This window comes from Salvelinus namaycush, chromosome 11 (genome assembly GCF_016432855.1).
Source record: "Salvelinus namaycush isolate Seneca chromosome 11, SaNama_1.0, whole genome shotgun sequence".
NCBI lineage: Eukaryota > Metazoa > Chordata > Actinopteri > Salmoniformes > Salmonidae > Salvelinus > Salvelinus namaycush.
The window spans coordinates 10,158,070-10,181,479 of record NC_052317.1 but is presented as its reverse complement, the minus strand read 5'-3'; the positions used below and the strand labels follow the sequence as shown (position 1 = coordinate 10,181,479).

The window sequence follows — 23,410 nt, the reverse complement described above, 5'->3', positions numbered from 1 at the left end:
TTTAATGGACTTGGACAGTATTTCTGGCTAGTGTTAGTAGCTGGTACATGCAGTAGTACATTCACATTTAAAGTAAAAAGTGATTTGAAACACAAATGCTATTCTATGTGACTTTGTGACTATGTGACTTTGGCCTCTAACCTTTGACCTATGAGCCAACAGGACACCCTGCAGGACTACCAGGAGATGTTCATCCAGTTTGGCTACGTGGTGCTCTTCTCCTCCGCCTTCCCGCTGGCTGCTATGTGGGCCCTCATCAACAACATAATCGAAATCCGGAGTGATGCCTTGAAGCTCTGCACAGGCCTGCAGAGGCCCTTTGGCCAGAGTGTGGAGAGCATTGGACAGTGGCAGGTCATTTGTCGCTCACATCTGGGCCCGTATTCAAAATATGTTTCCCTTGTTTATATAATCCTATTCATTATGATCTAAATGGCAAAAATCATCCTAGGTCAGCACTACTACTCTCCAATATGAGTTTATCCTGGAATAACCCATACATAAATTATTCACATAATTTAGACATACAGTATATAGACACTGAGCGCACAAAACATTAAGAACACCTTCCAAATATTGAACAGCCTCAATTAATCTGGGCATGGACTCTACAAGGTGTCGAAAGCGTTCCACAGGGATGCTGGCCCATGTTGACTCCAATGCTTCCCACAGTTGTGTCAAGTTGGCTGGTGGACTGTTGAGTGTGAAAAATCCAGCAGCGTTGCAGTTCTTGACACAAACATGTGTGCCTGGCACCAACTACCGTACCCCGTTCAAAGGCACTTTTATGTCCTTTTGTGTTGCCTTTCACCCTCTGAATAGACCACATACACAATCCATGTCTCAATTGTCTTAAGGCTTAAAAATCCTTCTTTAACCTGTTGTCTCCTCCCCTTCATCTACACTGATTGAAGTGGATTTAACAAGTGGCATCAATACACTCAGTGTAAATCTATATACTGTATGTCTAAATTATGTGAATATACTGAAAAACAAGATGGCGCCGACAGAGATGGTCACCTCGCTTCGAGTCCTTAGGAAACTATGCAGTATTTCCTTTTTTTTAATGTATTATTTCTTACATTGTTACCCCAGGAAATCTTAAGTCTTACTACATACAGCCGGGAAGAACTATTGCATATAAGAGCGACGTCAACTTACCAACATTATGACCAGGAATACGACTTTCCCGAAGCGGATCCTCTGTTCGGACCACCACCCAGGACAATGGACCTAATCCCAGAAGCTGACGTAAAACAACGGCGCCGCAGAAGGGGCAGATGGAGCGGCCTCCTGGTCAGGCTCCGTAGACGTGCACATCGCCCACCGCTCCCGGGTATACTACTCGCCAATGTCCAGTCTCTTGGCAACAAGGTAGATGAAATTTGAGCAAGGGTTGCCTTCCAGAGAGACATCAGAGATTGTAACATTCTCTGTTTCATGGAAACATGGCTCTCTCGGGATCGGTTCAGCCACCGGGCTTCTCTAAGCATCGCGCCAACAGAGTTAAACTCCTCTCTGGGAAGAGAAAGGGCGGGGGTGTATGCTTCATGATTAACTCATGGTGTAATCATAACAACATACAGGAACTCAAGTCCTTCTGCTCACCCGACCTATAATTCCTTACAATCAAATGCCGGCCCTATTATCTCCCAAGAGAATTCTCGTCAATTATTGTCACAGCTGTGTACATTCCCCCTCAAGCAGACACCAAGACGGCCCTCAAGGAACTTCACTGGACTCTATGTAAACTGGAACTGTAAGGCCTGGGTGTCGGAGTGCGTAGTCAAGCGCAGGGAAACAGCAGGTGCAATAACAACTGTTCTTTAATGAACACGGAGAAACCAGGCCACCCTACTAACACACTGGGTGTACTCCTCAAACAACCCCAGACACGGGGGAAACGAACACAGTCCAGATAACACGAAGAACGAAACAAACACCACTCTTACCAACAAACAATCCCGCACAAAGAAACGTGTGGGCCGGCTGACTAATAAGCCCAACTAATTACACCCTAATACAAAACAGGTGCACCCAATAAACACATAGGGAGGGGGAGAAAAGGATCAGTGGCAGCTAATAGGCCGGTGACGACGACCGCCGAGCGCCACCCGAACGGGAAAGAGAGCCTGCCTCGGTCGAAGTCGTGACAGTACCCCCCCTCTGACGCGCGGCTCCCGCAGCGCGCCGACACCGGCCTCGAGGTCGACCCGGAGGACGAGGTGCAGGGCGATCCGGATGGAGGCGATGGAAATCCCTCAGCATAGACGGATCTAAAATGTCCCCCACCGGTACCCAGCTCTCCTCCGGACCGTACCCCTCCCAGTCCACGAGGTACTGCAGGCCCCTCACCCGGCGTCTCGAGTCCAGAATGGCCCGTATCGTGTACGCCGGGGACCCCTCGATGTCAAGAGGGGGAGGAGGGACCTCCGGCACCTCACCGTCCTGCAGGGGACCAGCTACCACCGGCCTGAGGAGAGACACATGAAACGAGGGGTTAATGCGATAATAGGAAGGGAGTTGTAATCGATAACACACCTCGTTTATTCTCCTCAGGACTTTGAAGGGCCCTACACACTGCGGACCCAGCTTCCGGCAGGGCAAGCGGAGGGGCAGGTTTCGGGTCGAGAGCCAGACCCTGTCCCCCGGTACAAACACGGGGGCCTCACTGCGGTGGCGGTCAGCGCTCCTCTTCTGCCGTCCACTAGCTTGTTGGAGAGACTCCTGGACGGCTCTCCATGTCTCCTTGGAACGCTGCACCCATTCCTCCACCGCAGGAGCCTCGGTCTGGCTCGGATGCCATGGTGCCAGGACCGGCTGGTACCCCAATACACACTGAAAGGGGGACACGTTAGTAGAGGAGTGGCGTAGTGAGTTCTGGGCCATTTCGGCCCAGGGAATGTATCTCGCCCACTCCCCTGGCCGGTCCTGGCAATACGACCGCAGAAACCTACCCACCTCCTGGTTCATTCTCTCCACCTGCCCATTACTCTCAGGGTGATAACCGGAGGTCAGGCTGACCGAGACCCCCAAACGCTCCATGAACGCCCTCCATACTCGGGACGTGAATTGGGGGCCCCGATCAGAAACGATGTCCTCCGGCACCCCGTAGTGCCGGAAGACGTGGGTGAATAATGCCTCCGCAGTCTGTAGGGCTGTAGGAATACCGGGCAACGGGAGGAGACGACAGGACTTCGAGAACCGATCCACAATCACCAGTACCGTAGTGTTCCCCTGAGACGGGGGAAGATCGGTCAGAAAATCTATGGACAGGTGCGACCAAGGTCGTTGTGGAACGGGGAGGGGTTGTAACTTCCCTCTAGGAAGGTGCCTAGGAGCCTTACTCTGAGCGCATACCGAACAGGAGGAAACATAAACCCTAACGTCTCTTGCCAAGGTAGGCCACCAATACCTCCCCCGAAGGCTCCCCACTGTCCTCTTCACCCCAGGGTGACCCGAGGAGGGTAGAACGTGAGCCCACCGAATCAATTTGTCCCGAACACCAAGCGGCACGTACTTCCGACCCACCGGACACTGAGGAGGAGCGGGTTCCGCCCGTAACGCCCGCTCGATGTCCGAGTCCACTTCCCACACCACTGGTGCTATCAGCCTTGAGGCGGGAAGGATGGGAGTGGGTTCGGTGGGCCGATCGTCCGAGTCGTAAAAAAAGGTCAGTGCATCCGCCTTTACGTTCTGGGAGCCCGGTCTATACGTTAACGTAAACTGGAAACGGGTAAAGAACATGGCCCACCTTGACTGACGTGGGTTCAGTCTCCTAGCTGCCCGAATATACTCCAGATTCTGGTGGTCGGTCCAGATGAGAAAAGGGTGCTTAGCCCCCTCAAGCCAGTGTCTCCACACCTTCAGGGCACTGACCACTGCTAACAACTCCCGGTCCCCCACATCATAGTTACGCTCCGCTGGGCTGAGTTTCTTCGAGAAGAAAGCACAGGGGTGGAGTTTTGGTGGCGTACCAGAGCGCTGTGATAGCACGGCACCTACCCCAGCCTCGGACGCGTCCACCTCCACTATGAATGCTAGAGAGGGATCCGGATGCGCCAACACGGGCGCATCCGTGAACAGCGCCTTCAACCTGTTGAAAGCTCCGTCCGCTTTTGCTGACCACTGCAACCGCACCGGACCCCCCTTCAGCAGTGAGGTAATGGGAGCTGCTACCTGGCCAAAACCCCGGATAAACCTCCGGTAGTAGTTGGCAAAACCCAAAAACCGCTGCACCTCTTTTACCGTGGTCGGAGTCGGCCAATTACGCACGGCCTTAATGCGGTCACTCCCTACCACCACCCCCGAGGTGGAAATGCGATAACCCAGAAAAGAGACGGCTCGTTTGGAGAACACACACTTCTCAGCCTTGACATATAGGTCATGCTCCAGCAGTCTACCAAGCACCTTGCGTACCAGAGACACATGCGCGGCGTGAGTGGCTGAGTAGATCAGAATGTCATCGATATACACAACCACTCCCTGCCCGTGCAGGTCCCTGAGAATATCGTCTACAAAGGATTGGAAAACGGCTGGAGCATTCTTTAACCCATACGGCATGACGCAGTACTCATAATGGCCCGATGTGGTACTAAATGCGGTTTTCCACTCGTCTCCTTTCCGAATACGCACCAGACTATACGCGCTCCTGAGATCCAATTTTGTGAAGAACTGCGCTCCGTGAAATGATTCCATTGCCATAGCAATGAGAGGTAGTGGGTAACTAAACCCCACGGTGATGGCATTTAGACCTCTATAATCAATACACGGACGCAAACCTCCCTCCTTTTTCTTCACAAAAAAGAAACTCGAGGAGGTGGGTGAGATGGAGGACCGAATGTACCCCTGTCCCAGAGACTCAGTGACATATGTCTCCATAGCCACCGTCTCCTCTTGGGACAATGGGTACACGTGACTCTTGGGAAGCGCAGCGTCTACCTGGAGATCTATCGCACAATCCCTTCCCGGTCGATGAGGTGGTAATTTAGTCGCTTTCTTTTTACTGAAAGCGATTGCCAAATCGGCATACTCGGGGGGAATGCACACCGTGGAACCCTGGTCTGGACTTTCCACCGACGTGGCACCGATGGAAACTCCCAAACACCTTCCAGAACACTCCTTTGACCACCCCTGGAGAACCCCCTGTCTCCACGAAATTTTAGGATTGTGCTGGGCCAGCCAGGGAATCCCTAGCACCACTGGAAACGCAGGCGAATCAATAATATAAAAGCTGATACGCTCCTTATGCTTCCCCTGCGTCACCATGTCCAGGGGGACCGTGGTCTCCCTGACCACCCCTGACCCTAATGGCCGGCTATCTAGGGAGTGCACGGGAAAGGGAGAATCTATCGGCACAAGCGGAACCCTTAACCTAAGAGCGAGTCCGCGATCCATAAAGTTCCCAGCTGCGCCTGAATCGACTAGCGCCCTATGCTGGGAAGAGGGAAAAAATTTAAGGAAAAAAATCAAGACAAACATGTGACTAACAGGGGGTTCTGGGTGAGTTTGGTGCTGACTCACCTGGGGTGATCGAGAAGCATTCCGCCTGCCATCTCGACTCCCAGACAGAACCCCCCAGCACCGATCGGCCGTGTGTCCTCTCCGACCACAGCTGGTGCAGGGAGAGCCTCCTCCTCCGGTACCCCTCGGCACAGCCCCTCCCAACTCCATCGGAATAGGAGCGGAGGGGCTGGGTGGTGGAACGTACAGGACCCTCTCAGAACGCCCGCGGGCAGCCAGCAGATTGTCCAGACGGATGGACATGTCAATCAGCTCATCCAGGGAAAGAGCGGTGTCCCGACATGCTAGCTCCCTGCGGACGTCCTCCCGGAGACTACACCGGTAGTGATCAATAAGGGCCCTGTCGTTCCACCCAGATCCTGCAGCCAGGGTCCGGAACTCCAGCGCGTAATCCTGGGCGCTCCTCTTCTCCTGCCTAAGGTGGAACAGTCGTTCTCCCGCCGCTCGGCCCTCTGGAGGATGGTCAAATACGGCACGAAAACGGCGGGTGAACTCTGGGTAATGCTCCTTCGCGGAGTCTGGGCCATTCCAGACTGCGTTGGCCCACTCCAGAGCACGACCCGTGAGGCAGGAGACGAGGACACTAACCCTCTCCGCTCCCGAGGGAGTGGGTCTTACGGTGGCAAGGTACAGTTCCAGTTGGAGTAGGAACCCCTGGCACCCCGCCGCCGATCCATCATAATCCCTCGGGAGTGTCAGACGGAGAGCGCTGGAGCCGAGGGATGGAGAGTCCTGAGCTGGAGGAGCCGAAGGTGGAGAGAGGAGACCACTCCTCTCCCATCGGTCCATTCGCTCCATCATCGAATCCATCGCTGATCCAATACGGTGGAGAACGGTGGTATGATGGAGCACCCGTTCCTCCATCGATGGGAGAGGGTTGGCCGCTGCTCCTGCTGACTCCATTTGGTTGGTGCGGGATTCTGTAAGGCCTAGGTGTCGGAGTGCGTAGTCAAGCGCAGGGAAACAGCAGGTGCAATAACAACTGTTCTTTAATGAACACGGAGAAACCAGGCCACCCTACTAACACACTGGGTGTACTCCTCAAACAACCCCAGACACGGGGGAAACGAACACAGTCCAGATAACACGAAGAACGAAACAAACACCACTCTTACCAACAAACAATCCCGCACAAAGAAACGTGCGGGCCGGCTGACTAATAAGCCCAACTAATTACACCCTAATACAAAACAGGTGCACCCAATAAACACATAGGGAGGGGGAGAAAAGGATCAGTGGCAGCTAATAGGCCGGTGACGACGACCACCGAGCGCCACCCGAACGGGAAAGAGAGCCTGCCTCGGTCGAAGTCGTGACAGGAACCATATATCCTGAGTCTGCATTTATTGTAGCTGAGGATTTTAATAAAGCAAATTTGAGAACAAGGCTACCTAAATTCTATCAGCATATTAATTGCACTACGCGTGGGTGTAAAACACTCGATCACTCCTACTCTAACTTCTGTGATGCATACGAAGCCCTCCCCCGCCCTCCCTTCGGCAAATCCGACCACGAAGCCATCTTGCTCCTACCGTCTTATAAGCAGAAACTCAAACAGGATGAACCAGTGACTAGAAACATTCAACGCTGGTCTGACCAATCGGAATCCTTGCTTCAAGATTGTTTTGATCACGCAGTCTGGGATATGTTCCGGTCAACCTCAGATAACATCATTATATATGCTGACTCCGTGAGTGAATTTATAAAGAAGTGCATTGTAGATGTTGTACCCACTGTGACTATTAAAACCTACCCTAACCAGAAAACGTGGATGGATGGCGGCAAACCACTGCATTTAACCATGGAAAGAGGTCTAGGAATATGGCTGAATATAAACAGTGTAGTTATTCCCTCCGCAAGGCAATCAAACAAGCGAAATGCCGGTACAGGGACAAAGTAGAGTCGCAATTCAACGGCTCAGACACAAGATGTATGTGACAGGGTTTACAGGAAATCACGGACTACAAAAAGAAAACCAGGCACGTCACGGACACCGACGTCACGCCACGGACACCGACGTCATGCTTCCAGACAAACTAAACACCTTCTTTGCCAGCTTTGAGGATAATACAGTGCCACCGTCACGGCCCACTAACAAGGACTGCGCCCACCCCTCTCCTTCTCCGTGGCCGACGTGAGTAAAACATTTAAACGTGTTAACCCTCGCAAGGCTGACGGCCCAGACGGCATCCCTAGCTGTGTCCTCAGAGCATGTGCAGAACAGCTGGCTTGTGTGTTGTCCTTACATATTCAATCGCTCCCTATCCCAGTCTGCTGTTCCCACATGCTTCAAGATGGCCCCCATTGTTCCTGTACCAAAGAAGGCAAAGATAACTGATAACTAAATGACTACCGCCACGTAGCACTCACTTCTGTCATCATGAAGTGCTTGAGAGACTAGTCAAGGATCATATCACCTCCACCTTACCGGCCACTCTAGACCCACTTCAGTTTGCATACCGCCCCAACAGGTCCATAGACAATGCAATCGTCATCACACTGCACACTGCCCTATCTCATCTGGACAAAAGGAATACCTATGTAAGAATGCTGTTCATTGACTACAGCTCAGCATTCAACACCATAGTACCCTCCAAGCTTATCATCAAACTGAAGGCCCTGGGTCTCAACCCCGCCCTGTGCAATTGGGTCCTGGACTTTCTGATGGGCCGCGCCCAGGTGGTGAAGGTAGGAAACAACATCTCCACTTCGCTGACCCACAAGGGTGCATGCTCAGCCCCTTCCTGTACTCCCTGTTCACCCACGACTGCGTGGCCATGCACGCCTCCAACACAATCATCAAGTTTGCAGACGACACAACAGTAGTGGGCTTGATTACCAACAATGATGCGACAGCCTACAGGGAGGAGGTGAGGGCACTCGGAATGTGATGTCAGGAAAACAACCTCTCACTCAACATCAACAAAACAAAGGAGATGATCGTGGACTTCAGGAAACAGCAGAGGGAGCACCCCCCTATCCACATCGAAGGGACAGCAGTGGAGAAGGTGGAAAGTTTTTAGTTCCTCGGCGTACACATCACAGACAAAATGAAATGGTCCACCCACACAGACAGTGTGGTGAAGAAGGCGCAACAGCACCTCTTCAACCTCAGGAGGCTGAAGAAATGTGGCTTGTCACCCAAAACCCTGACAAACTTTTAAAGATGCACAATCGAGAGCATCCTGTCGGGCTGTATCACGCAACTACACCGCCCTACACTCTCCAGAGGGTGGTGCGGTTTGCACAACGCATCACCGGGTGAACTACCTGCCCTCCATGACACCTACAGCACCCGATGTCACAGGAAGGCCAAAAAGATAATCAAGGACAACAACCACCCGAGCAACTGCCTGTTCACACCGCTACCATCCAGAAGGCGAGGTCAGTACAGGTGCATCAAAGCTGGGACCGAGAGACTTAAAAACAACTTCTATCTCAAGGCCATCAGACTGCTAATCAGCAATCACTAACTCAGAGAGGCTGCTGCCTACATTGAGACCCAATCACTGGCCACTTTAATAAATGGATCACTAGTCACTTTAAACAATTCCACTTTAAATAATGCCACTTTAATAATGTTTACATATCTTGCATTACTCATATCAAATGTATATACTGTATTTATACCATCTATTGCACCTTGCCTATGCCATTCGGCCATCGCTCATCCATATATTTATATGTACATATTGTCATTCACCCCTTTAGATTTGTGTGTATTAGGTAATTGTTGGGAAATTGTTAGATCACATGTTAGATATTACTGCACTGTCGGAACTAGAAGCACAAGCATTTCGCTACACTCGCATTAACATCTGCTAACTATGTGTATGTGACCAATAAAATTTTATTCGATTTGAATAAGGGATCATAGCTTTCATCTGGATTCACCTGGTCAGTCTATATCTAGGAAAGAACGGGTGTTCATAATGTTTTGTACACTCAGTGTATATTTACCCCACCTGCAATTAAGCTCAGAGAACCATTTTAGAATCAGGAATTTCAAGCATCTCTGCAAAAAAGCATGCTAACAGTTATTTATTTCATAAAGTTATTTTTCCTCAGAGATTTCACTCTCTCTGTGTGCAGACAGCAATGGAGGCCATGGGCTTGATAGCCATTATGGTGAACTGTTATCTGATTGGCCAGTGTGGTCAGCTGCAGCGTCTCTTCCCCTGGCTGAGCCCTGAGATGGTCATCATCTCCATCGTGGTACTGGAGGTAAAACGCAGCCAGCCATTTTGTCTTCACTCTGTGACACCTAGTAGATCGATGCCACAAATACAGACAACAATCGTAGCAATTGTGGTACTTTTTAAATACTACCTTTATCAAAACCAAGGACAATGGTACATAAATCCACAAAGATTACAGAATATAAAACAATGGAGCATAGCAAAAAAAGGAGGAGGTGTTGTGTCTAAGCACAAGTGAATAGCCTTCACTCAAAGATGACATCTTGTTTTGAATATCAATTGCAGCATTGTACAAGAAGTTAGATCCACATTGTGCTGTCTTCAAAAATAAAAAGGAAAGGACAGGTAATTGAGAGAAACTATTGCTTAAATGCTTGTGCCCAATGTGCGGCTCAAACCCACGACCCTGAGAGTAAGAGTTATGCTTTCCTGGCTGATCTAGCCTGGCTTGAGAAGAGCAAGCAGCTCCCTCTACACACCACACACAGCATTGCAACATCACACATACTCTATCCACTCTGGTATAGGTTAAGATCACATTATTCATCAATTGTACAGAAGGTCTAACCGAAATTTGACTTCCGCTTTATCCCAAAGCCTCCGTAAGACACACATACATATATAGGTTGGAGAGGTTGGAACAGGGGGCTGCCACATTGGATGCCCGCAGAGCAGTTGTGGGGAGGTTTAAGTGCCGTGCTCAAGGACACAACGGCAGGCAATGGCATCTAGGATTTGATACCAGCAATCTATACTTTTCTGTGTTCTCATGTCAGTTGTTTGTTTCCTTTCTTGTTTTGGGATATACAGCATTTTGCCATCCTCCTCAAATATGTCATCCATGTGGCCATCCCTGATATCCCTGGATGGGTCGCAGACCAGATGGCCAAACTAGAGTACCGTCGAAGGGAGGCTTTCAAGGTACAGTTGTATAGCTCTAAACACTTTTGGATAAATCCACAGAGCAAGCTGTTATATAATGTACTTCACATCTCACCCTTGTCTATCACTATCATCCTCCAAGTTTGTGTCCTTTTGGTGGATTTTCTTTGCATTTTCTGATACATATAGCCACTGTAGGGCATCCTTTTGTACTGACAACAGTATGTATGACACTTCATTTGAACCCTCTGGTAACGTTGGCCTTCATAATAACATATTCCTGTCATAATGTCATTACATAACTTATTTCATACAGTCATGAAAGCTGATGTCAGCATATGGCATCTAACTTTACACAGTCATGAAACAAACCAAAGTTGGTCGCAATCTAGGTTTCCATCCAATTGGTGACAGATTTGCATGCGAATATTCTAGAATCTGCAAAAAGAAAATATCAAATTTCCCCACCAGTGGAATGTTTCCACCAAAAAGACTTGTTGCGGATAAAAAAAACAGTGCGTGATGATATAGTGCACACAAAATGTACTTTTTCGCGTAAGTTTACAGTACCAGTCAAAAGTTAACACTCCTACTCATTCCAGGGTTTTTCTTTATTTTTACAATTTTCTACATTGTAGAATAATAGTGAAAACATCAAAACTATGAAATAACACATATGGAATCATGTAGTAACCAAAAAAGTTAAATAAAAAATTAAATAAAAATATATTTTATATTTGAGATTCTTCAAAGTAGCCACCCTTTGTCTTGATGACAACTTTGCACACTCTTGGCATTCTCTCAACCAGCTTCATGAGGTAGTCACCTGGAATGCATTTCAATTAACAGGTGTGCCTTGTTAAAAGTTAATTTGTGGAATTTATTTTCCTTAATGCGTTTGAGGCAATCAGTTTTGTTGTGACAAGGTAGGGTTGGTATACAGAAGATAGCCCTATTTAGTAAAAGACCAAGTCCATATTATGGCAAGAACAGGTCAAATAAGTCAAGAGAAACAACAGTCCATCATTACTTTAAGACATGAAGGTCAGTCAATCCAGAAAATGTCAAGAACTTTTAAAGTTTCTTCAAGTGCAGTCGCAAAAATGATCAAGCGCTATGATTAAACTGGCTCTCATGAGGAACGCCACAGGAAAGGAAGACCCAGAGTTACCTCTGCTGCAGAGGTTAAGTTCATTAGAGTAACCAGCCTCAGAAATCGTCAATTAACTGCACCTCAGTTCACTCGCGCGCATGTTGATTTTGTCCACCTACACCAGACGCGATCAGGACACGCAGGTTGAAATATCAAACCGAACTCTGAACCAACTATATTAATTTGGGGACAGGTCGAAAAGCATTAAATATTAATGGCAATTTAGCTAGCTAGCTAGCTTGCTGCTGCTAGCTAATTTGTCCTGGGATATAAACATTGGGGTGTTATTTTACCTGAAATGCACAAGGTCCTCTGCCCTGACAATTAATCCATAGATAAAATGGTAAACTGAGTTTGTTTCTAGTAATCTCTCCTCCTTCAGGCTTCTTCTTCTTCTTTGGACTTTATATGGCGGTTGGCAACCAACTTTAAGGTGCATTGCCACCACCAACTGGACTAGAGTATGGACCTCAGTTCAGCTTTCAATCACCCATGTGGTTAAATGCTTTTAAAACCAATGAGGAGTTGGTAGAGGCGGGACTTGCAGCGCGTCAAGCGTCAAAAATAGAACCAAATTATATTTTAGTGCCTGGCTATGCAGACGCTCGCGAGCAGTTTGGATGAAATTATTGAATAACATGTATTGTGTACATTTATTTTGCAGTGCTCGGACACGTAATGAGAGTGGTGTGGTCAGCATGTTATGGTGATGTTTTCACGCACCACTGACGTTTGTCCAAAAACCCGCCGAAATACAAAGTTTGAAGTAGGAAAGACGTCGAGAGGAAATCATGGCTCTCGATGTAAAGTCCAGAGCAGACGGAAGTGCATGCATGTAATGTCATATGACTTGTTCAGAATGAGAAGTAAAATGTTGCTAATCCATGGATAAAAGTGGACTAAACGGTGATTGATATCCAAGGCCTAAGAAGAAAACTTTCTTGGGCTGTTGTGTTTTTGAAGGAAGACATGGCTGGAGTTTCGGCATGGAAGAGTGAGTCGGAAATGGCAGCGAGTAGTGCCGACCTAACAAACTGTAGTGTAGCCTAATAAACTGTTTCCCGAGTCGTAGTGGAAGGACCACATACCATATCATCGGGTGTCTCCAAATTGACGATGATGTGATGGTTATTATATCAATATTTGCGTATATAAAGGCATTTCCACCACCATTTCCCACATAATACATTTTACCGACACAAAAAGAACCCATCATGTCGAATGAACAAATGATCTGTCGGCATTTAGAAAATTACACTGAAACTTATGATATAATATAATATGATATATGACTTTACACGCATAAAAACTGTGGATGGAAACGTGGTTACAGATAGTGTTGCCTGCCAAGTCTGCTTTCTTTCTGCCACATATTATACATACAGTATTACCTTGTTCATATGCAGAAGCACGAACGTCAGGCCCAGCAGCACTCCCAGCAGCAGCTGAGGAGGCAGCTTGAGGAGGTGGAGCTGCAGCGTCAGGTGGAGCTCCAGGCCGAGGCCCAGCAGGAAAGCGAGTACCACAAGGCTGACAACCAGCACCACCATGACAAGACCCAGTGGAAGCCTGTGGACAAGCCCAAGAGACCCAGCTCTCTGCTAGGTAACAGCAATGTGATGAAGCTCAAGCAGATCTTCCCCCAGCAGGGGAAGTTCTCCTCGGGCACGGCCCTCTCCCCTCAGTCCCCAACCGGGGGAGAAGCCAAACTAGCAGGCTTCCTCAGCTTCAAGTTCCGGAAGTCTCCGGAGTTGAAGAAGGAGCTGTTGTCGGTAACACCAATACCGGGGACCGTGGTGACGGCTGCGTCCGTGAACCAGGAGAGGTCCCAGTCCCCCAACAGGACCTTCAGCCCAGGGAAGCTGTTCAGCTTTAGCAGATCAGAGGGGGCAGTGGTGTGTGCGAACGGGCCTCAGCCCTCCAAACCAGGCGATGCTATCCCTCAAACGACTCCTAACAGTCAGCCCACCAGGCAGGACCTGAATACAACTCCCTCAGGCGAGTTGTTACCCTCATCTGAGAGCGAGAGGGGAGAAGCAAGACAATCTAACGATACTGACACTTCTGGCTCCAAGTGTTAGTCAATCATCATGGCAATATGTAAAATGTAAGAAAGGGATGCAGAGAACAATAACTTGTTATTCTTGTTAACATGTCAACATGGTTTAGGTCATACTGAATAAACTAAATAAGCTAAGATGTAATGTAAGGTCAGAATGTAAGGTCAGGTTTTGGGTTCATTCTCCACCATCCAAATGATATGACAGTGAATATAGGCTATATCTGTTCTATATACTGACACCCTAAGTGGATACTATGTACAAATTGTAACAGTTTACCCCCTTGAATGAGGCCCGCCATAGTACCATAACTAAATGCAGTTATAAGACTGCATGACTTGTGGTTCTGATCATCATGAAGCAATTCTGTAAGATCTGGATGGCAGTTTATTCCATCCCATATTTTGTCTTTCCATTCATCAGATTTGATGTGTAAAAAGCATGGCGAAACATCTGCATGCCTGAAATAAATGTCTTATTCAGCACCTTATAAGCCAAAGACATCTTATATTCCTGCAATAGTACAGAATGAGTACAACATTCACTGTGACTGACAGATATTCTATTTTTCTTAACTTTGTTTTTCTATTAATTATTTTATTACATGAAATAGTGAATGTACCTCGATGCAAAACACACTCCAATAAACTTCATGAGACCAGAGGAAATGTAATGCATCACGTTTTGAACACATTCTACCACACCAAGGATGATAACCATGATATAAAATAGAATACACTATATATATACAAAAGTATGTGGACACAGCCATGCAATCTCCATTGACAAACATTGGCAGTAAAATGGCCTTACTGAAGAGCACTATCACAGGATGCCACCTTTCCAACTAGTAAGTTTATCAAATTTCTGCCCTGCTAAAGCTGCCCCGGTCAACTGTACGTGCTTTTATTGTGGAACTGTGAAGTGCAACAAGTGGAAACATCTAGGAGCAACAAAAGCTCAGCTGCGAAGTGGTAGATCACACAAGCTCACAGAATGGGACCGCTGAGTGCTGAAGCGCTTAGCGCATAAAAATCATCTGTCCTTGGTTGCAACACTAACTACCGAGTTCCAAACTGCCTCTGTAAGCAACATCAGCACTATAACAGTTAGTCGGGACCACAAGTCTAAGATCACCATGCGCAATGCCATGCGTCGGTTTGAGTGGTGTAAAGCTCACCGCCATTGTGGCAACAGTTTGGGGAATGACCTTTCCTGTTTCAGCATGACAATGCCCCGTGCACAAAGTGAGGTCCATACAGAAATGGTTTGTTGAGATCGAACTTGATTGGCCTGCACAGAACCCTGACCTCAACCCTATCAAACACCTTAGGGATGAATTGGAACGCCGACTGCGAGCCAGGCCTAATCGCCCAACATCAGTGCCTGACCTCACTAATGCGCTTGTGGCTGAATGGAAGCAAGTCTCCGCAGCAATGTTCCAACATTTAGCCGAAAGCCTTCCCAGAAGAGTGGAGGCTGTTACAGCAGCAAAGGGGGACCAACTCCATATTAATGCCAAAGATTTTGGAATTAGATTTTAGATGGATATGTCTGCAAGAACACATGGATAGGGTAGCCTGTTGACCTTTTATTGAATAGATTGTGTCTTTGTAGGTGTAACCAGTGTCAAATGGCTAGCTAGTTAGCAGTGCGCGCTAGTAGCGTTTCAATCGGGTGACGTCTCTCACTCAGACCTTGAAGTAGGCCTAGTTGTTTCTCTTGCTCTGCAAGGGCTGCAGAGTTTGTGAAGTGATAGGTAACGATGGTGACTGTTGTCGATGTGTGCAGAAGGTCCTTGGTTCAGGCCCAAGTTGGGGCAAGGAGAGGGACGGAAGCAATCCTGTTACAAGGGCTTCAGACGGTGTAACAGATGATGATTTGATAGATGTAGCGACCTGGTACTGTAGTCAATAACTCCTCTAGTGGTCCGTGCTGTTTGGTTGAGAGGACTTAACCACTGCAGACGGGGTATTTAAAGGGCTAGCCCCACCCCTTTCAGGAGTTGGTGATCTGGTTGATTAGTTGACAGGTGTGTGTGGCGACTAATAAGCAGGCTCCCCTTCAGGTATATCCCCTCCAGGTAGGAGCGGATTCGCACATATAACTATAACATGAGCTAGCATGGCGACTTCTTTATCATGTAGCCTGCCTATTCCTACCGTGTGTAGTTACATTCTTGACTAGCCACCTTTATGTGTATACGAAATATGTTTCAGTGAATTCCAACATGAGAAAAAAAACATACCTCACAGATGCTCAGTAGAAACAAACATTCATAAGCAAATCAACACAATAGCCAGGTAACTTTATTGAGAACATCTTTTCAGAGGGTCATTTCCATATGAATTCAGTCTAGCTGACGATCAGTTACCATTCTGTTCCTTGGTGATGCGAGCTGCCTATGTGTTAATGTTGAGAATGTGTTTGTTTTTTTATAAAGTAAGATGAAGGACTCCTTCGTTCAATTCTCAATAGTAAACAGCGTGATGACCTTAATAGACATTGTGTGCTGCGATTTAAACTATGTGAATGTGCCAAGCCCCACATTCACACAGTTTAAATCACAGCACACAATGTCTATTAAGGTTAACTTACTTTATCAAAAAATAATTCTCAACATTAACACATGTAGACAGCTAGCATCACCAAGGAACATAATGGTAGCTGATCGTCAGCCAGCCTCAAGATCACCTCAAACAAGATGAGCTGACGCCACCTAAAACATATGGCCTGCAGAGTTTATACTGTACATGCTTTCAAACAACAATTAAGTGTGACTGTTTCAGGTAAGATATGATTATCTAATGATCTAAAGGTTCTGGACACTGCGAGTCCTTGAACTATTACCTGATAATGGTCTAAGGTAACAAACCATGTATACACAGCCCATAGTTTTGGACAGGATTCACAACTACACTATCAGATCATTGTAAATAGCAACAGAGGGATATAGAGAGCATATCCGGAACAATACGCCCCATTTTAGTATTTACATTGGTCAAACTATGCCCCACATTAACAGTTTAACATCAGCGGGTTACTTTTGAGACAAGATTCTATACACCTGAATGGCACATTTACCCCACATGTTGACTTAAGTCCTTTTAGCAAGGCATATCCTATAGGTTCACACAGATCGATTGAGCTAAGTTGCAACTCAGCAGCTATGCTTTTACTTGTGGAGCCATGCCATGTTAAGAGTCAGGTAAGTCCACTTCCCTATACTATCCAGACACTTATCTGCATCAAGATAACTTTTCTAGATGTGATGACAATCTAGCTGCTAGTGGTAGATTGTAGCACGTCTACGGGGAAACAACGTTTATGCACATTGACAAACATCGAGCATTGTGTGTTATGTATTGCTGCAAAATTGGTCTGTTTTTATACTGTAGAAGGGTTTGCCCCAATATGAGCATGTGGGAGCATTCTCCATATTCACACCACTAATCCCCTCCTTAACTCAACAGTGTGTGCATTTCCTCCACTGTCGTCACAATGTAAACAGAGGGAGGGTCCTTAACTGATCAAGAAACATTTCCATTAAGGCAATTAAATCACTCAAACTAGGTGACATCAACACTTTCAGGAATGCAGCCTTCTGAGGCAGCATTCCCCACAACAACCTGAGACTAATTCAATCTGAAGTCTATACACAGTCTTCCCTTTTCAGTAACTGTAATAATTGTTGGGGATCTCACAAGCATCCTTCAGTGTTATGGTATACCTTCGTCATCGCATTTATCTCAAACTAAAATAAGAGGCTGTGGGGACAATATTCTATTTACTCCAAGCCCAGAAGGATGTACATAAATAGCATAGAACTTAATTGATTAAATGGACATGACTTTAAAACATGCAGTTCAAAATACACATATAGTACAAGTAAACTAATGAAAGCCAACAAGGGCACTGAAAATGCTCCTCACGTAAAAACATGGTCAAGCAACAATTAAATATGAGTCCTAGGGTGGAGGAGGTAATGTTATTGTTATGAAGACAGAGCTTTTCAGCTATGTGCCAATCGAAGACTTATAAAAAGGACAGTTAAGGGAAAAGAAAAGAATGCTAATGTAAATAAAATACAAAGACAAAACTGTCAACATCCCAAGATCATGTTGTACGATGTAGGAAGTGGTATGTCCTGTCTGTCAAATGCAACTTTGCCTGTGTGCTTCTTTATCTGTAGTTCTGTGTGTGTACAGCACTCTATGAGTCCTCATTTAATTCCCGACTGTCGGTTCTGGCAATTTTCCGCGGGGGTGCAGTGTTCTCCCCCTCAGCTTGCTCCTGCTCCCGCTTTTTGGCCGCATTCTGTCGAGACAAAATACAGAGAGGGGTTGGAAAACTAGCTAACCTACAGTAAACAGCAATACAGTGTCTATATCATGTGAAGAAACAATGCCTTAGGAAGGTATCAACTTCCCCAATATTTTACCTTTTTGTCCCACTGTTGGTGAAGATATCTCAGTAGGATATTTGTCTTCTCTGTGACAATGACTTAGAAGAAGAAATATCAGATCAAAAAACAATATAAATCACAAGAGAATGTACAGTACCAGTCAAAAGTTGACACACCTACTCATTCAAAGTGTTTTTCTTTATTTTTACTATTTCTATACTGTAATTAACTTTGCTAGGTCAGCAAATAACACACTTGTATACCGGAATTGGAATATATGCATAAAGCAGTTTTATCTGCTGATGTTCAGAATTTGTATGGCACGCATTACACAGATGGACATTTCAATTATAGTACCAGTCAAAAGTTTGGACACACCTACTCATTCTAGGTTTTTTCTTAATTTTGACTATTTTCTACATTTTAGAATAATAATGAAGACATCAAAACTATGAAATAACACGTATAGCATCATATAGTAACCAAAAAAAACTGTTAAACAAATCTAAATCTATTTTAATATGTGACATTCTTCAAAATAGCCACCCTTTGCCTTGTTGAACGCTTTGCACACTCTTGGTATTCTCTCAACCAGCTTTATTAGGTAGTCACCTGGAATGCATTTCAATTAACAGGTGTACATTGTTAAAAGTTCATTTGTGGAATTTCTTTCCTTCTTAATACGTTTGAGCCAATCAGTTGTGTTGTGACAAGGTATGGGTGGTATACAGAAGAGAGCCCTACTTGGTAAAAGACCAAGTTCATATTATGGCAAGAACAGCTCAAATAAGCAAAGAGAAACCCATCATTACTTTAAGACATGAAGGTCAGTCAATTCAGAAAATGCCAAGATAGGAAGAGATAGAGGAGGTGTGATGGTGCTTTGCTGGTGACACTGTCTGTGATTGATTTAAAATTCAAGGCACACTTAACCAGCATGGCTACCACAGCATTCTTCAGCGGTACGCCATCCCATTTCGTTTGCGCTTAATGTGACTATCATTTGTTTTTCAACAGGACAATGACTCAAAACACACCTCCAGGCTGTGTAAGGGCTATTTGACCAAGGAGGAGTGATGCATCAGATGACCTGTCCTCCACAATCACCCAACCTCAACCCAATTGAGATGGTTTGGGATGAGTTGGACTTTGGAATGAAGGAAAAGCAGCCAACAAGTGCTCAGCATATGTGGGAACTCCTTCAAGACTGTTGAAAAAGCATTCCAGGTGAAGCCGGTTGAGAGAATGCCAAGAGTGTGCAACGCTGTCATCAAGGCAAAGGATGGCTACTTTGAAGAATCTCAAATATATTTTGATTTGTTTAACACTGTTTTGGTTACTACATGATTCCATTTGTGTTATTTCATAGTTGTGATGTCTTCACTATTATTCTACAATGAAGAAAATAGTAAAAAAAATAAAAACCCTTGAATGAGTAGGTGTGTCCAAACTTTTGACCGGTACTGTATATCAATGAGCGTTTGGATGAGGAAAGTATCCTCTACAAGACAGAATGTTGAATAAAATGAGTTAACTTACTTTACTGGTTGTCCATGTGGTTGGTCCTTTTGCAGGTAGGAATGTGAGACAATATATCAACAGGAAAGTATAATTACATAAACTTTTCAACCGTTGGTAATGCGTTCAGATTACTATCACCTGAAGCATGCGTTTCAGGTGATAAAAATACATGCACGAGACACATGCATACTTCCCGAGCTCGTGCACGTGTATACATGGTTCTGCGCATGCTTCAGGTGATCGAAATCTGAACACACTGCCAGCGCTTTGAAAAGTTGATGTAATTATACTTTCCTGTGGATATATTGTCTCACATTCCTACCTGCAAAAGGACCAACCACATGGACAACCAGTAAAGTTAAACTATCCTTCTATTGAATCCAATACAATTCAACGTTGGGTCTAAAGGCTAATCAATAATGTGTAACCTTTATCAGTCAAACTACACAACATTCAGATCTGAAGTACACACTAGCACGCATATACTGTGAGAACAGAGTATCATTTGAATCTGATGGGACACTCACTCTGTTCTGATGGATACTCCCGAGTTGGGAGATACACAGAGGGCCTCCGGTTCTGAAAGACATACAGAAATAGGTGAGAAAGAGTCTAAATCAAGTATGTGTCCACTAACTGACTAACCCAAACAAGAGGTGAGAAATATAAAGACCAATTACAATATGCATTGGTTGGCACTAAATTCAATATCTATTTTGTCCATTAGCAATTCATGCTCTCAGGTGACAACGCAAAAACAATCACATTAATTTGGAATTGCTTTGACATACAGAACTAAGGGCAGGAAGACACTTACTGACGCTTTGCAGACAGAGTCTGCATGAAATCTGCTGAAATTGCTTTTGTTGTAGACAGGTAGTCCTTTTAAAAACTCTGCCTGTTTAGGAAAGAATGCAAATGTGAGAAATGAACCTAGCTGACTAACGTTACTTTAGCTTTTTAGGATACTTAATTCTGAACATTGGGATTGGGAAATATCTTCCTGGGTAGCCAACTGAACAATTGCGATACCTACCCAAATGACATTGCCCTAGCTAACTAGATAATACATTAGATAAGTAGCTATCGAGGGACAACATAACGTTAAACATATATTATTAAACTTTCTTTTTTCTAGCTGTCATATTCTGTTAGCTAAACCAGCTTGATGACGAACAAGTAAACACAGGGCCAAAATTGAACTAGTTCATAGTCAAAACAGGGTAACTTAGTTAGCTAGCCTTCAACTGTAAACACAATATTTTTAGCTTGAAAGCTACATAAAAGAAAAAGACGTTACCTTATCCATGGTGGCTTTCTACCACAGAAAGACAAACTAAAATATGATGCGTTAGCTGATGCGCGTGGAAAATGTTAGCTACAGTAACACGAACATGCGTAGCTTGCGAGCTTAATTAAAGCTAAATACGCTGTACAGCGTTGGCTATCTGAAATATTCAAAATTGCACAAAGTACAAGGAATGTGTGCATCAATTACTAGTAATTTACAAGTATTCGAAAAGCTAGCAAGAACACCAGTTTGCTAACTAGACAACCCGTTATATCTATCTAGCAACTCACTAACGTTAGCTAGCTTGCTACTAGACAGTGTTTTGTCGTAGCTAAGAAACCGCTGGTTGTTTACAAGTTCGCGTAGACTATGACACAATCAAATCATGAGATGTTTTTTTTGTGAAATTCGGTTTGAGATAATCAAACTATGTTGAATCGAATAATCAAGCATACTTGATGGAAACCTAGCTAGCACGCAAGTTAGCATAACAATTCCATATACTCCATATTTGTTGCTAGTCCGTGTATGGGCGTTCCTCTTCTTCTTGCCTGGTGCTCCATTGGCTGCAGGAGAGGATGGACGGTCGTAAAAGGACAATACTCAATGGGTCACTAGTTTTTACACGAGAAACCAGCCCGCCAATAGGAAGAGGGGCTTCAGATCCCGTCAAGTGATTTGATGACGAAGAGGCAGTGATAAGCAGTAGCTAGCCATGGCATACAAATTCATTGTTATTCATTATCAAAGTTTGTGAAATTATTCTCACAAGGAGGTATTAACACAGACATTGAGATATAAAATATGTTAACCATGGTTTTCTGATCTTCCATCAACAACACTCATTCATGCTAATAAAAATGCTTACCCCCCCCCCCCCCCCCCTGAAACACAGTACTTTTATTTGAGCAAGACACAAACTTGAATGACAACTGTGTATCAGCATGGTATGAAGGTCCGAGGATGTATTTATTTTCGCAGCAACTAAATAGCTTACACAAGCAGCACAGATGCTTATATCCCAGCACTTGCATATTAAAAGTCCAATATTCAAATTCAGGAACTAGTTCAACCGCACCACTGCATGTTGACAGGTGCATAAGTAAAACTACTTTTGTCAGTTGCTTCCATATGCCATTTATGCTAAATGGACTTACTACACCAACCTACCAAGCCTTTCCAAGATTGAGTCTGAAATAGATGAGAAAGACATTAAAAATCCTTTTCATGGTCAAATACATCTGCAAATTCATCTGCCTTCCAGTAGAGGCTACTCATAGGATGAAGGGGAGGACCATTCTCCTCAGTGAATTTCATAAAAATGTAAATTATAAAACATAAAAAGTTGTCCTTTTTTGATAAAACAATACTAAATATGTTCACCTCACCAAATAACTGATTAAAACATACTGTTTCGCAATGAAGGTCTACAGTAGCCTCAACAACAATCTATAGGATAGCACCATGGTCTAGCTGGAGGACAGCTAACTTCCGTCTTCCTCTGGGTACATTGACTTCAATACAAAACCTACGAGGATCATGGTTCTCACCCCTTTCCATTACACAGTAATTATGACAACCTCCGGAGGACGTCCTCCAACCTATCAGAGCTCTTGCAGCATGAATTGACATGTTGTCCACCCAATCAAAGGACCGGGGAATAAATCTAGTACTGAAATCATAAGCTACAGCTAGCACTGCAGTGCATAACGTGGTGAGTTGACTCAAAGACAGAGAAAGACAATAGTTAAACAAATGTATTTCTTCCAAACTGAAGAAGCTAGAGAAAGAGAGATTGTCAATGTTTTTCACTTTCAATTTCACTTAGTTAGAAAATGCTGCTAGCTAGTTTAGCCTACTCAAACAGAGGGATGCTATGTTAGCTAGCTGGCTATGACTATCCAACACAACACTGGAACTCTGTCAAGGTAAGCTTTTGGTTTTACAAATGTATTGCCACCGTGGCCCGCCGGTGTAAGTGCTAAACTGCTTATTGACTGTACACTGTAATGTTACTGAATGATTGTAGCGGGTTTACTAACGTGTTAGTTCTATTAGCTATTTCGACTATGACGTTACTTTAGCTAATATGGTGACAAAGATGTAGGCTGTGTGTAGTGGTTATATGGTTTGGCTTGGAAAGTTTTTTCCGGCTGATGTGAAGGGAAAAGGTGCGAGGAGAGTGCATAAATGAGAGAAGGAATACAACGTGGCTGCTATGAAAGTGAACTGTGATCAGGGGTGTATTTATTCCGCCGATTCTGTTGAAAAACAGAACGGGGATAAACATAACTGAATTTGTTCAATAGAAACTCTTGTTTGCAACTGTTGGACTAATGACTACACCCTATATCAGCTAGATGCAGGCAAGAGTGT

At 45.2% G+C, this 23,410-nt stretch overlaps 2 protein-coding genes across 2 annotated transcripts in view; one reads left to right on the top strand and one right to left on the bottom strand.

The window, feature by feature from the left end:
• LOC120056271 (anoctamin-8-like) overlaps positions 1-13,838 on the top strand; it is a 34,946-nt gene extending 21,108 nt beyond the window's left edge. The window contains exons 14-17 of the mRNA XM_039004519.1: positions 163-354; positions 9,616-9,747; positions 10,533-10,643; positions 13,164-13,838. Coding sequence (XP_038860447.1) covers positions 163-354; positions 9,616-9,747; positions 10,533-10,643; positions 13,164-13,838 — 1,110 coding nt within the window. The remainder of the gene's footprint in view (positions 1-162; positions 355-9,615; positions 9,748-10,532; positions 10,644-13,163) is intronic.
• Positions 13,839-16,106: 2,268 nt separating this feature from the next.
• LOC120055791 (DET1- and DDB1-associated protein 1-like) lies at positions 16,107-21,589 on the bottom strand. Its single transcript, XM_039003757.1, has 5 exons — positions 21,044-21,589; positions 20,561-20,641; positions 20,271-20,322; positions 18,259-18,320; positions 16,107-18,134 (listed from the first exon to the last, which is right to left on the bottom strand). Exons 1-5 carry the CDS (start codon positions 21,050-21,052, stop codon positions 18,030-18,032), a joined length of 309 nt encoding a protein of 102 aa, XP_038859685.1. The 5' UTR covers positions 21,053-21,589; the 3' UTR covers positions 16,107-18,029.
• Positions 21,590-23,410: the final 1,821 nt, after the last annotated feature.

What these genes read in the sequence shown, in the direction of transcription:
- LOC120055791 (XM_039003757.1), bottom strand. An exon ending in GGAGTATCCATCAGAACAGA is followed by an intron (nt 18,321 to 20,270) that starts GTGAGTGTCCCA and finishes TCTTCTTCTAAG; the next exon opens with TCATTGTCACAGAGAAGACA. An exon ending in ACCAACAGTGGGACAAAAAG is followed by an intron (nt 18,135 to 18,258) that starts GTAAAATATTGG and finishes TTGTCTCGACAG; the next exon opens with AATGCGGCCAAAAAGCGGGA.